This window comes from Balearica regulorum, chromosome 1, assembly GCF_011004875.1.
Source record: "Balearica regulorum gibbericeps isolate bBalReg1 chromosome 1, bBalReg1.pri, whole genome shotgun sequence".
Classification (NCBI taxonomy): Eukaryota; Metazoa; Chordata; class Aves; order Gruiformes; family Gruidae; genus Balearica; species Balearica regulorum.
The window spans coordinates 124569926-124584134 of NC_046184.1; the positions used below are offsets into that span (position 1 = coordinate 124569926).

At 43.8% G+C, this 14209-nt stretch overlaps 1 protein-coding gene across 1 annotated transcript in view; it reads right to left on the reverse strand.

Annotated features, from left to right (window-relative positions):
* Positions 1-294: 294 nt before the first annotated feature.
* TSPAN7 (tetraspanin 7) overlaps positions 295-14209 on the reverse strand; it is a 104199-nt gene continuing 90284 nt past the window's right edge. Inside the window, exons 5-8 of the mRNA XM_075774418.1 lie at positions 13737-13892; positions 9118-9201; positions 1741-1813; positions 295-1413 (exon numbers count right to left, since the gene is read on the reverse strand). Coding sequence (XP_075630533.1) covers positions 1745-1813; positions 9118-9201; positions 13737-13892 — 309 coding nt within the window. The 3' untranslated portion in view covers positions 295-1413; positions 1741-1744. The remainder of the gene's footprint in view (positions 1414-1740; positions 1814-9117; positions 9202-13736; positions 13893-14209) is intronic.

Sequence of the window (14209 nt, forward strand, 5' to 3'; positions counted from 1 at the left end):
AATGCTGCAGGTTGAATCAGTCACAAGAAGAAAAGTTGCAAAGCAGAGGGTATGCATTCGTCACATGGTGAAACCAGCTGTGGAAGGTTTTTCTAGGAGTTTTGAAACAATTCCAGCTCTTTCTCTTTTTTTCCAGGGCAATAACGTTTTTTCTGTCACAAGCAAGTTAGTTGTTAAAATATGTCACTCATATGAAGACATGTCACTCCAAGCTGTGCGCTTGTGTTTCATGTTCACTTCCCCCCTCGAAAGAGTTTTGTTGCAACTAAAGAACGAAAAGGAAGCAGCTAGAAATCTGTAATGGTTCCATTTATTAATACTTATATCACAAATACTCACAATATCAATGCATTCTCGTTGGCATGCTAGACAGAGGCATTATTAAAAAAGTCCTATTTTTTTTTAAAAAGGTTTTAAACTTTTGCTTTCCCCCAAAAATATTTCATATGCCTGTTATTTTTTTTGTGATTTTTTTTGTGTGTGTGTGTTTTTATTTCAATTTGATTCAACAGTGTATTTGGTGGCTGCAACCTCAATGCAAAAAGAAAGAAAAAGAAAGAACAGGAAAAAAGTATGAAGGCCGCAGTACAGCACAGTACAATTAGTTCATAACTACCTAATAAAAATAAAGGAAGCAAAATTCCTGCCTTCACAGTAAGCAACAACACAGCTTAATAACAGTATTACACAGGATCAGGTTCAGAGGCAAAATGCACTAGACAAAGCCTACCGGGATACGCACTAGGCATACAACACTAAGTAAGAATCAAAGATGTAGAAGAACATCAGGAATAACGGTTCCCTTCAAGCACAACATTTTAACATCATTTTCAAGTATCTTCATGTTATGTTACTGATTCCTTTGTTTCTGGGGAAGGGGGGCAGGTGCGGGGAAGGGGGAAAGGATGAAAACCTTAGTAAAGCAATAAACAAAACAAGAAATTAAGATAAAATCAAAAGAATATATATTTCATATACCGGTTTATATGAATGTGTGCAACACTTATTAACCATGGTGAAAGGCTAATTATGCCCTCCAGTCACTACATGCACAGCCCGATCAATGCTGTTAATGAATTACCTTTGTTAACTTACGATGCAACTACTGTGTGACCAAGAACATACATACGGTGCCGTCCTACGCCGAGCCGCACGGATGGGGTCGGGGTCCAGAGGCCGAGGGGACCCGGCTGCTCTTGCTGGCACCATGGTATTTCACAGAATGGTACACTACGCATGGGACAGAGTTCGGGAGGTGGGGTGCGAGTGTGCACGCGCACGTGCTTGCTTGTGGGGAGTGTGGGTGTGCGTGCGTGCGAGAGACAGTGTGTGCTATAACATTCGTTTCAGTCTTTCTCCAATTCGGCAGCTCCTGATCTTGAGACAGGCTCTGGACTTCGCACTCCTGAAAGACTGGGTTGGGGAGGATAAAAGAAAAGAAGTGGGTTGCTTTCATGGCCAACAGCGTTCACGATGGATATTTTGCCCTCCCTTTTCAAGAAGAAAGCCAAAGTGACAAAACATTCAATGGTACTTTCCCCCCCCCCCCTCCTTTTTTATTCAACCAGACAGAATATTGGGATGCAAATCCTAAAACAAAAAGTCCCATGGGAAGACTTAATTCTCAGTGAACACACTGAGCATCTAAAACTCGCCCGCTATCTTCAGCAGAAACAGCATAGCCACGACAATATACTGGAGCATATACAGCATACCGCGCAGAGAGCAGGGAAAACTCACCTTGTTACACCATCTCGTACTGGTTAGCAGTAATAAACCGGGACAGACAGCATGCCAGCAGCATCCCGATCAACTGTTCCGGACAAGAATAGAAGTAGAATAGAAGATAAATGAATGCAGAGGAAAGGAGAGGCCATGGTAAGCAAAGATTTCCCACTCTGGAGTTATTATGCACAACATATTTATGCCCTATTTTAAGGACCACTCTAATCAGAAAGTCTCCTGTCTTTCTTCGTCAGATCTTCCTCTTGATTGTTACCACAGTGTATTTATTTAATTGACAGAATGCCTTTTTACTCCTTTTCAAACCCATTGTCATTGCCTGGCCAAGCCAGGCGTGGGTGGGTAAACCGGCAGGGGTATCGGCATGCTGCCAGCTAGGGTTCGCTCGTGAGCTCCACCTGGGTCCCTCACCACCACCCACCACTACCGAGAGCTGGCGGCCCCTGAACTTTGCTAACAGTGTGCTGGGGGAAAGCTTCTTAATGCCCCAGAGTGGTTATGCTTTCTTTACAAATGATGCAGCATTGGAGAAGTGAGCATTATAAATCTGGAAATAAATAATAATTAAAAAAAAAAAAAGTCTTTCACTGTTCCCTTGGCTGTCACTCAGATTATTGAAAACAGATCCCCGGCTTCCACTGGTCAATAAGCGCTCAGTCATTTCAACGTTTTGCCTATTGCAGTTTGTTAGCGTTTCCTGCACATGCCAACAGCGTTAATATACTATAAATAACTCAACCTCACTTTTCTCATTTGGTTTGGTCAATTAATTAACTCATGAGCATACCCAGATTGTTACAGCTCCTCCCTGGCTTATGAGGGTGAGGGGAGAGAGCCGTCTCTGCAGCCGGACCAGCCTTCCTTGGAGCCGGCTCCAAGCGAGGGCTGTCACAGCTGGCTCACCACCTCTGCCCACCCCCTGCTGCTGCGGGCAGAGGGCATCGCAAGGGAGCAGTGCTTAAAGAGGGGCTTCACAACCTTTCAGCAGCAGCGGGGCTCCCTCAGACCCCGCAGAGCACGCGTAGATAACGCCTGGCTGGCTGCTCGTCCGAACTGGCTCTTCTTCTATTTCACGCTTGGGATTGCGCGTCCTTTTCCTTTAGGCCGTCAGTGCTCCCTGTTAATGCGATCATCATCAAAATATACATCTTCTCTACCAGCCAATTGCTTGATTTGGGCTGGCATCTGCCCAGAGCAAGACCAAGCCAGGGTACCACAAATCCAGATAAACTGTTTTCTGCCCCTAAGATGTCATGTTTCTGGTCAGGACATGCTTCATTTGCCAGAAATTTGCCACTACCGCTCCCTCTCCTGTTTCCGTGTCCACCAGGACTGCTTTGGGCATCTCAGAAGGGCTTGGAGTCATCTTTAAAAGCAGCATGAAATACTACCATCCCACACATGCAACCCCCAATTTTGGCACCAAATACCAATGATGACACTGCCTTGGTTATAACTAGACGTGGGGCACAGATAACACCTCCTGACCAACCTCCAATAAAAACATAAGCTACTAGGTTTTTGGGGCTGTTGCCAAAAGAGGTGCGGGTGCTGAAGACCCTCCTCAGCTTTTGAAAAACTCACTTGACACCAAGAAGACATTTTAGCCATCTGGTTGCCTTTTCTACTAAACTTCTCTAGATGGGTGTTCCAGCAGGAAACTTATTTGGTAGCTGGCATGCTCATGCACTCACCCAGGAGTCCATGGACCAGTGACGATGAGGATGCCACTATATTCCAGCTGGGCTTTGGATTTCCATGCTTAAATATTCCAGTCACTGGGAGGTTGATTTTATCAATTTGGCTGTTTGGGAAGTGTAGCTGAAAACCCATCACATTCTGCGGGTTTACTAGAGAGTCTTTAACACTCCCACTGCTTACTCGTGTGATGTTTCTTTAGCTCAGTTCAGTTTTGGAGAACGAGATTTCCCATAGCACATCCCTGGTGTGTATTTCTCTGTGCTTTGACAGGCAGAACAGAGTAAGTGCTTCTGGGTGGCACCGTCCCACCCGCTTCGCTATCCCTTTTCCGTGTTTGTGGTACCTTTCAGCCTTCTCTCACCTTCCTCAGCTGCTCTCAGAGGCCACTTCTCTGCCTTACTGCATTTCGCATTAAGATGAACTTCACAGCGCATTTCAGCCTATTTATTTTCACTGAGCAAATTCCATCCCAGACCCAAATCAGTTCCTCCCATCCTACAATGGCCAACAAGATACGTACATTCAAGTTTACTTTTTTTTTTTTTTTAGTATCTGTGCCATTTCCCATCACGAGCACCAGATTACGGCCATCATTGTTCCTGGCCACAATCTGCTGCTCTTATCATGTTTACAAGGGGAAAGATGCTGCAGCCTGTACAAATAGGAAACCATGGGCTTTTCTTCCCCCTTCAGCTGTAGCAGACCTCCCCAGCTACCTTTAATTAGGGATTCTTCTGTTTTACACAGGCTGTAACTCTAAGAATCAGCATGTCTAAGCTTTGTAGCATTTGCAGGTATGTGACAATGTTTTGGTTTACTCAAGTTACTCTTAAGATGAACGGCAGGTTACACGTGAATGTATCTTTCTGATCTTTGGCCTGCTTACTAATTCTTGGCTCTGACCATATGCTGGTTTATACATTTAAGTGGTTATAGTACCATAATATTAAACTTGTCTATTATGGCACGCATATTGAACCATTGCATACACATTTTATACAGCATTTCTACCTATTACCAGGACGTAGCAGAGCTATAATGAATATCTTAGAAGTACTTTGAACACATATGAAAACATGGGGTTTTTTTGAGGTGTGTAGAATTCCACATTTAACCACAAGACTACTGTTCCTCCTGTAGCCAAGAAGAGGCGATACTGTATTAAGATGCTGAATTTTCCTGCTGGTGCTCTTTCACTACAGTCATAACTACAGTCCTCTGCATTTAAATCAGGTTAGAGGCTCCCAGTCTGTGAACCACAAATGAGCGCTCTCCACCCCCCCTCGCTCTCTGCATTTGCTTGATCACTTGCAACCTCTGCTCTTCAGATGGGAGGAAGCCCCTTATCCTATTGCGCAGCAGGTCCCTGCAGCTCCTTTGAAAAACCAGAGGAACCGGCATAAAAGGATTCCCACAAAGAAACTAGCTGCTAGAAGTTGCATTCATTTCCCTTCACTCTCAAGTGCCCCATCTCAACTTTTATCCACTTATTATTTTTTTCAATAGTCCCAGTTTTTTGAGTGCTACGATGCCAGATTTGGTTCTGCATTTGTATTCTCTCTCATTTTTCCCCTTTCTTCTCTTTTTTTTCTAAGATTATTTTGGTCCTCTGAACTATTACACAGAAAACTGAGAGTTTGTCTCGGTAACTCTGGTCTTGCCACAGGAACCTTGAAAATGCTGACAAATTCTTTGGCTTAGAGCACTGGGAACCCCATATCCCTCTGGTGTGTCTTCTTTACTACCGTCCTGTTGGCCAAACCTCATTCCAGAGAGCAGAATGCAGTGCATGTGTTGTTCATCTCTCCATGGTTTCTAGCAGTCATCTCATGCATACCTCAGATCTGACCGCTGCAATCCATCCAGAGCAACTTCCTAGAAATCTTATCTCCCATCACAAACGTGATAACTTTAATGTAGTTATTTTGCAGGAGTTAACCTTGACTGGAAGCTGTCCTGCATGACATATTTATTGCATCTTACTATACTGAAGAGAAACTGAAGTGCAATTTGAATTTCCATTTTATTTTGGGTCTTGATATCTTCACCATTTCTCATTCTTTGAGAGAATTTCTATAAATAGAAATGTGTTGAACTAACTGGGAAATCATCAGTAGGTGAGGTAAGCTAAAATTGGATTTTTTTATCCACCAGGAATAATTGTTTAGTTGAATGATTTACCTTGCCATATTCTCAATATGCAGATCTTCAAGCATCCAGGTTCCCTGCCTCTATTTTGGAAGACATGTCAGAATTCGCTTACCTGAATCAGCCTCCTGTGCCGTGGTATGCCTCTGGCACAGGTCCTATCTCCATGCTAAATCCACAGTGATTAGTGTTCAGAAGCCACCAAATTAGTCTTATATTAGATTTCAAGTCACATATTGGATGCTGATATGGATCCCACTCCCTAACCCTTGCCAGGGCCAAGTCTCAGCCTCCCTGTACTCAGACAGGAGTTGCAGCAGACGAGGTGGATGATGTCTGCATCTGAACTGCGTCCACAGTCAGGCAGAGCTACTCGCATTAGCGTCAGCAGTAAAGAGGGCGTGTGGATGCTGCACTACATCGAGAGGGACTGTAGCTGGATGAGAACGTATCTTCAAATGATGGGAACTGTGCGTGCTCAGGAATTGGTTTTGCGCACATGGCTTCCAGTCCTTCCCTACAAGAGGAATAATTTGGCCTTAACACTGCACTGAGACTCCCCTACTCAGGGACTCTACTGCAACCAGAATCTACACACCACCCTCCCAAACCCTGCCTCTTGTGCCCCCCAAGCTAATGCCTGTGCTGTAGTTTTATCAAACTCTTCATCTACGCTGCTTGCATAATTTTATTCTCTGTTGGGCACAACACAGCAATCTTTTTTCTGCTCCAAAGAGCACCTGCTAAACTGAAATTATTCTAGCTGGCAGTCAGCATTGGCATCTGATTCCAAAATCAATCAAATTGTATTATATTATTATTATTTCAAACCTGAGGAGCAGTGCAGACAATGTCAGCAACACAGCAGTTCTTTTTAAACTCTGACTCTGATTGGGAGGTCTGTGCCAGGCCTGTTAAGATGTGCAATGCCATTACATCAGCTTTCCCTATTTCTGGGAATCAGCACGTTCCCCATGCTAGTCAACACCTAACAAATCATGTGAAGGAAAGGCCCTTGAGCACACTTTACTGTAAAAGAGCAACATGATCTAATTTGTCTTTTATTTAGATTAAACCTATTTTCAGTAGGAACAGTGAAACCTCGCCTACAGCTGGAGGACTGCCTGGCATTACTGCCAGCCACGGTTAACCTGAAATCAACTTGTAAACACCGCCCCTAATTGGGTCCAGCAAAACAGATTAGGCAGTAAATGATAACTGGCCACCTTCTATTCTTTACACCCCAGGAGAGATGCATTTTTCTCCCCGGCATCCCTTCTCTTCTCCTTTTTACACATCGGCAAATGCCCCAAGCAGCTGAGTATCTCCTCAGAGTGCCAGAGCCTCGCGCTTACGCAGGGGAGCGACATCCCCAGCTGGCAGCGGGGCACACACTGCCATCGGGCAGCAGGAGCTGCCAGCGCCACATCAAAACAAACTTTGGTCTTGTCTTGGAGCCACAGTGGCAAAGTGCCTGCCCACCCCCCCCCCGCCCCTGTGCTGCCTGCGGCCCGTCACGCTAATCTCGCCTTGCGCCAAAGGGCTTCGGTGCAGGGACCATGCTGCTCACGCTGCCCGCCCGCCTTCCTGTGTCGGGCTCACAAACTGATGACCTAGAGTAAACATCCCGGCACGTGCCATCAAAGCCTTTCAGGTAGCATTGGTCCTGACCGAGGCATTTGCCCCAGCAGCATATGAACTGTAAAATTCTACTCATCCCATTCTTCTTTTGGATAGTTTTACATGAAGCATTTTAAAAGATGCTTGATAGCCTTCTGGCTGTCTAGAAACCAAACTGAAATGAGAGCTCACAGTCCTATAGCAGTAAGCAAGTCATAATCAAGGTTGGAGAAGAGTATCAAGACAACTGTGACCATTCAACAAGAACCAGAATAGCCTATTAGAAAAGAAAACACCCCAAAACTCTCCCTGCTCCATGTACCAACAGCTCCAGGCTGGTGGTTTCACCGCTTCTGGATCCTGAAGACCTGACACCCACGCACATGCTTTGGGTGGCTTGCCAGTATGATGAACCAAGGTTTGCACCCACATGAAACAGGCTGACAGGCCAAATCACGGCCTTCTCACACCGAACACCTAGGCTAGAAGGCATCAGGTTTCCAGATATGCCCAAGGCAGGGCAGTCACCTGGTCTACACCGAAACAGTTTTAGGGCTCCCTCGGGTTGCACGTACGTTGACTGAGAGGCCGTGGTGGCCGTTTTCCACACAACTTGGGGGCAGTTACTCTGAAGAACCTGGAGGTCATTGTAACTGCTGAGCAAATTAAACTTCAGAGAGATGACTAAAACACTGTGCAACTGAGTACGGGCTCACCACATGGGGCAGCAAAGGCAAGAGGGCAGCCACAGCCCTCCCATTAATTCACTTGCCCATCACTGGCAACAGCACTGGCGAATCATTTGTTTCCAGTGCAGCTTGCTAACTGAATTCATGAGTTTTAAAAAGCCAAATAATTTTTCCTAGCACCTCATTTTTTCCAACCACTGGATAAACATAAGTCGTTCAACAGATATATTCGTATTTTCAGTGTTGCCTCAGGACCTGGATTTTTAATACTGTGTGAATGAAACAAACGGAAGTTGCACAATCGTTTTAGAATAAGACATTTGCAGTTATACTATGTACTCTCTGCAGAGAGAAGGCAGATAGCTGCTCAGGTAGAAATGGTTCAGGCATCATACACATTGCTGTGCATTTTTGCTGAGCCATTCTGCAAGCACTTTTGCATTGCCCGTGTTTCCCTTTCTCTCGTTTTTGCACATTTCCAGGACAGGCCTTGCCATCACACACAAAGTGAGATTAAAGAAGTGTCTATCTTGTTGAAATACGCCGGTGAGTGTTTTCCTGCCCCTTCTTGATCAGAAGATTCTGACCAGTCCTTTAGTTTCCCCAACTCCTGTCTAGGTAAAGGCAGTTTGAATATCAGGGAGCAGCTCTCCTCTGGTCCCTCCCATGCTGAACTCCTTTTGGTGCACGCAAGGAGTTGGTTTAATAATCTGATTTTGGCAGATCTCTGCTCAGTGTTCAGTGATAAAAGGAAAAAAAAAGAAGAAATAAAATCGGTCACCAAAACCAGTTGCCCCCTCCAGGCTCCAGGTCCAGGATGGGGAGGCCTGAGGGTACACTCTTATTTGAATTCTAGACTCCTTTAAGAAAAAAGAAGAGTGCTTAGAAGATAGAAGCCTATCCAGACAATGGATAAGCTATTTGTCTTCTTAGCTGTTTATGCTCCATTTAAGCCAATGTTTTATTGGGTTAACCTCTATTTGACCCAGTGGAGGGACAAGTTGTTTTCCTTGAGCTAGTCATTAGCTCAACCGTAACTGATATTCCCAAGGAGAAACTTCATTTAAGTTGAAAAAAAGAAAATCAATGAGCAGATGACCTCAGGACTAATGAGCATGCTGAGTTCAGTCCCTTTCCATAATTCCTCCTTCCCTGAAGTCCAGGTAAAGAAAGAGAGGGGAAAACAGGGGGGGAAGGGAAGTGTTTATGCACTTACCTGTGAGAATGCAATCCCAAAAGCCACTCCAGCTATGATTCCCATATTTGTCTCCATAAAACTGGTCACCAAGTCGTAACAGCCCTGGAAAACAAACATAATCATTCCTTGTATCGACCTTCCCTGCCACGAATGTATACATACAAATTTCTCATTTAAAATGGACTTGGGCTAGACAATATTTTTGCTGTAATTTCCTACGATGTCACCTTTTCATTTAATAGCAATACTGAGTGAATGATGCACAGTGCTGGCAAAACCAGTTCTTTTTAGAAACAAATGTATTTCAGTACTTTTAAAGGCTAAACGTGATTTTGCACTCATTTTTACAGGTCTTATTAAAGAAAGTCAGTTCACATCATTGTTTTAAAAAACATTAATATAGCTTTGACCTGAAACCGAACCAGTAACAATGTAATGTTATAATGCAATACAGGTGTCAAAAATGAATAAATGCTGCTGATCTCCTAATACCCCAGATATTTAATACAAGCATGCTTCAGGCATCCAGTGAGACATTCTGCTTGCTTTTGCCTGTCAAAGGGCACCAGGCAGGTACTGAGTAGTATATAACTTTAAACCATGTAACAAAATTATCAAGGGTTTCGTATCAAGTTTCTTGGTTCGTTGGCTCTTGGACATAAAATTCTCTGTCCTGCTCCTTGAACCAAATTTTGTCTCTCTAGCTCAGACCCTGACTCCACCAGCTGACTTGCTTCCTCCTGCCTCAATTCATAGCCCACACCGGTGCCAGAAGATTCATACACATTTCTGCCCTTCTCTTGGATAGGCTTTTTTGAGATGTCCCCCTCAGTATGATAATTTTTGCCAAGTCTCTCCCCTCACCTACTCTACCCCTCAAAACACTGTTTAAAATTACCTTTCCTAGTTTGTAGTGTCTAAATGAATCTAAACAAGTGACACAAAACTTGAAGAGAAAAAAGGATAACGTCTATTTTTTCTTTCATTACTAACCTATCTGCTCACACAATCCAAAGCCACTTCTTGGCCCCTTTGGCCACGCTTCCTCAAATGACCAACACCACTCTCAGTGTAAAGCCAGTCCCAAGGCATTTTATTGAATGTTATAACTTTATCCACTTTATCAGAAGTTGGAAAAACCAGAAATAACAGTGAGTTCCCTTTCCCAGTTTGGACTCCTGTCCCATAAGAGAGAATCGTGTCCGCATTCCCCTCCATCCACGCCCCCCTCACTTCTGCAAACACTTTAGGAACTCTTTACATGACTTCAGAGCATTAGATACTTGTAAAAATATAACAGCTAGAAGGAAAGGATGATGTCCTTTGTTAGAGACAGGCCATTCATGAACTACATTGTATCATTTCTTTAACCTCTTTTATCATATCAGAAGACATTTTATTTAATCCTGAGAGTAATGAAGTGGTAAACCTAATAGTAGCTGAGGACCAGCACAGCTGTAATTCAGTTCTGAAATGTTTAAGTGTACATATTAATCCTTAATTATGTCTTACAACAGTGCAGATTATGTCAGATTCAAGCTTGCTTATTTAACACATCAAGCAACTATAGTTGTGTGTATCTTACATGTTATGAAATGAGATTAGATTTCTCAAGCAGTGCTTTCATTCTGCCTGACATGGCTTAATGTTCTCCCAGCTCTTCTGCTATCTGTTCTGTTCAACAGCCTTCAAGAGATGCAACATCCAACAGCAACAGTAATTTGAGGGAGACAGAAGATCTCGTTAAAAAAACATGAAAGGGGGATAGTTTTGATCGCTCTCCTCATTTGAAGACTGTGTTTTCCCAAATCACAATCATCTGTTTCCCGAAGAGCGTTGCATAAATACAGCTTAATTGCTCACTCCTTACCGTGCAAGAAGCACCCAAGAGTTGCACAGACAGTACAGAAGTATGTGAGGCACTGTGTGCGCACATCTGGGTGCTGATTCAGAGGACAGAAGTGACAATTTAGCAAGCATCCGATCATTCTGCAGCCCATGCATCTGTTCCTTTAATAAGATTTTAGAGAGAAGTAGTTCTTGAGATTTGTTGGTAATGAGCTCTGAAGATTAAAAGCACTATATGAACATTAATTAGCTAATCCTAATGACAGCTCTTAAAGTTAGGTATTAGTCCCATCTGAGATGAAAGAAATAGGGAGACTAAATGATTTACCCAAGGTCACTAAGCAAGTTAGTGGCGGAGTTGGCAAAGAAAATCCAGGAATGCTGTCTTTTAGTCCTGTAATTACATCTTTAATTTAATCCTTTTTGGATAATTCATCATTAGTCCTCATAAACTGCTAGTAATTTGATTAGCTCAAGAACTTGTCTTACTGATAGTTTTGCAAGATCCACCCAAAAGATGTATTCCAAATATACTTATCTACAGGAACGGTAACAAGGGTCTTCCACAGCACAGAAAATACGTATTTTCTTTTTTCTCCCATACACAGAGAGCAAAGTGCCTATTTCCAAGACGAGCAAGGGGCTTGGGTCAGAGGCAATAACATTTGCTTCCTATGTGAAGTAAAAGCACAGGGCCATGCAACATTTCCTCCTGCTTGCTTTTTATTCTCATGCCCCTTTCAGAAACATCCCACCTTGTGCAAATGTTTGGGACAACTCTGAGATCTCACAACTACTAAACAGAAATCTTCACAACCTTTGATTACAAATGGCTATCTCAGAAAACGGGACACAATTTTTCTGATGTCACAGGACATATCAAATTTCCCCTAGTTAATTAAATCAAGTAATTAAGTCAACTGCTTCCTGTGGAACCAGCCTTCCTCTTCTGTCAGGCAAGTTGTGCATCTGCAGGAGAGACGCCTAGGAGCAAGCACGGCTGGAAGTGAGTTACTAGCCCTGGACTAGCACAAGCTCGTTCGCCCCTCAGCTGCCTCCTACAATTTTGCAGGCATCCTTTGCCAAGAGGAACTAGCAAGTGGACAGGAAATTGCTCTGTGCAGGCAGAGCATGCAGAGCAAGCCCGGCACTTTGGGGAAACATCAGACCGATGGTGGGAATGCAAATGGCACCCACTCAGTTATGCAGCCAGGAAAGATTCAGAGTACATGGCCATCCCGAACTTGAAAGGTGGGACCTGCTGGTAGAATACCAGTCACACCAGAAAGCTTTCCTGCTGGGAAGGTGGGCAGAAGCAGGGCCTCAGGATGGGCTGCCCAGGAGGCACTCTGCCTGCAGGGGATGCTGGCCGTACGGCACATTGCCTAAATCCACCCTGTCCTGCCCCTCACCTTCTTTCCACTTCTGCAAAACCAGAAAGTTACTACAAGTTCACGAAGTGCAACTGAATGGAGTGGCTCATCCTTCATACTCGTGCAGCCCAGCAAGATTACTTTGCTGGTGGTGACTGAGAGTTTTGTAACAGATGGATGTCACTAATGTTCCACATAGGGCCGCAATGAGTGGCTCTCATTAAACTATTACAGAAAAGAAAGGCTTAGTGGAAAACAATCCTCTAGTATCTTTTTCTGTAACACATGCTAGAAAATGTTGTCCACTTGACTGGTTTTCAGAGAAAGATGTTTCAGGCTGTGCTCAGCCACCACTCCAACCTCCTGATTCACAGGTGACTGAGGTGAAAAAGACAAAACCAGAAGTCAGAAAGGCATTTCCACATTTCCCCTGTTACCTACTCAGGACTTTTATTTATTTTTTTAAATTCAACTCTGAAAATGAAAACAGAAAAGAAAATAATCTTTAAGTCTAAGCTGTGCTGCAACTTACGATTTGGCCACAATATTCCTTTTACCAACAAACAGTCTGTTGCCTCTCTTGCAAATCTCAAGTGGGAAAGAAAGAACTGATGATGCACTAACACTTAAAGCAATAACTTCAGTTGTATATCTGCAGTGCAGTGTCTGCTATGTATGCTGCATTATTTTCTCTTTATTCCTCCCTTTCTTCATGTTTTCTATATTTTTATTCTCCAATTATTCCTTTTCTTCCTGTTTTCCCAACCTGCTTTCCCAGCCCTATTTTGTTTTTCCAAAAACTCCTCCCAGTGACCCCAGAGGAAGGGTCACTTTGGCTGCACTATCCTTGCAGCAGCCCATGTTCGAAGATCTTCTTAAGAGTCACTGTAACTGTACCAGCAAAGCACAACGCTTGTTGTCCACCACCCGTGTTTTCTCTGTTTGGGATGACAGTTAGGCTCTGGCACTGAAATTAGTGTTTGAACATAAGCAAGGGTATGCTTCCCTTCACCTAGCAACGTCTAGGTCTCCACAAAAACCCATCGCATCCAGCAGGAGCGAGCAGAGAGGCAGAGAAGCTCTGACTGACCAAACCCACAAGGGGAGCTGAGGGCACATGCCACTTGTGCCAGCGCTGCCTCTGCGTGCAGTGCCATACCTCAATCTCTGATGTGAAGACGGGGAACAAATCCCTTCCTCATCAGAAATGTTGCTACCCCTCCTCATTTGAGAAAGGCCAGCTTAAAGAATTTGAAAGCAAGCAGGGGTCAAAGCCCAACCTTACCCTAACTCCAGCCCAATACACACATTATCGACCAAGCATTTGAAACAAAACGCAATTGTAAGCAACCATATTCTCCACTGATGTACTGGATGGTTTCATAACAACTGCCTCTGGCACAACATTACTGGTACCTTCTGGTTTACTTTAGTGGCAGCCACAGTCATGTTGCGCAGATCCTGAGTATTACAGTCACTGGAGTTCATGCAACAGCTTGTAGGGATGCCATGTTTGAAGAAGTAAGGGCTGGTGCTCCAGTTGGTGTAGCTTTGAATGCCACAGCAGCTCAGCTACGAGGAATAAGATGCAGATTTAAAACAAACGAACGAGAATTAAAATTAGTACAGCATCATCACTGCCCACTTCATAAATTCATGATCAAAATAAAAGCAAAATCTCCAGTTTTGAAAAGTAGATACCGCCCCTCACCCCATTTATCACAAAAGTATCAGGAATGTCATTTGCACAAGACAGGAGCAGAAGACCTACTAAGAAAAAGGTATTTTATGAGCAGAGTTATTGCTTGCAACATCTGACAAAGGTCCAGCCATAAAGCCATCTTTTCTAGTTGAAGGTCTGTTGCTGGGTTGGGGTTTTTTTTCCATTT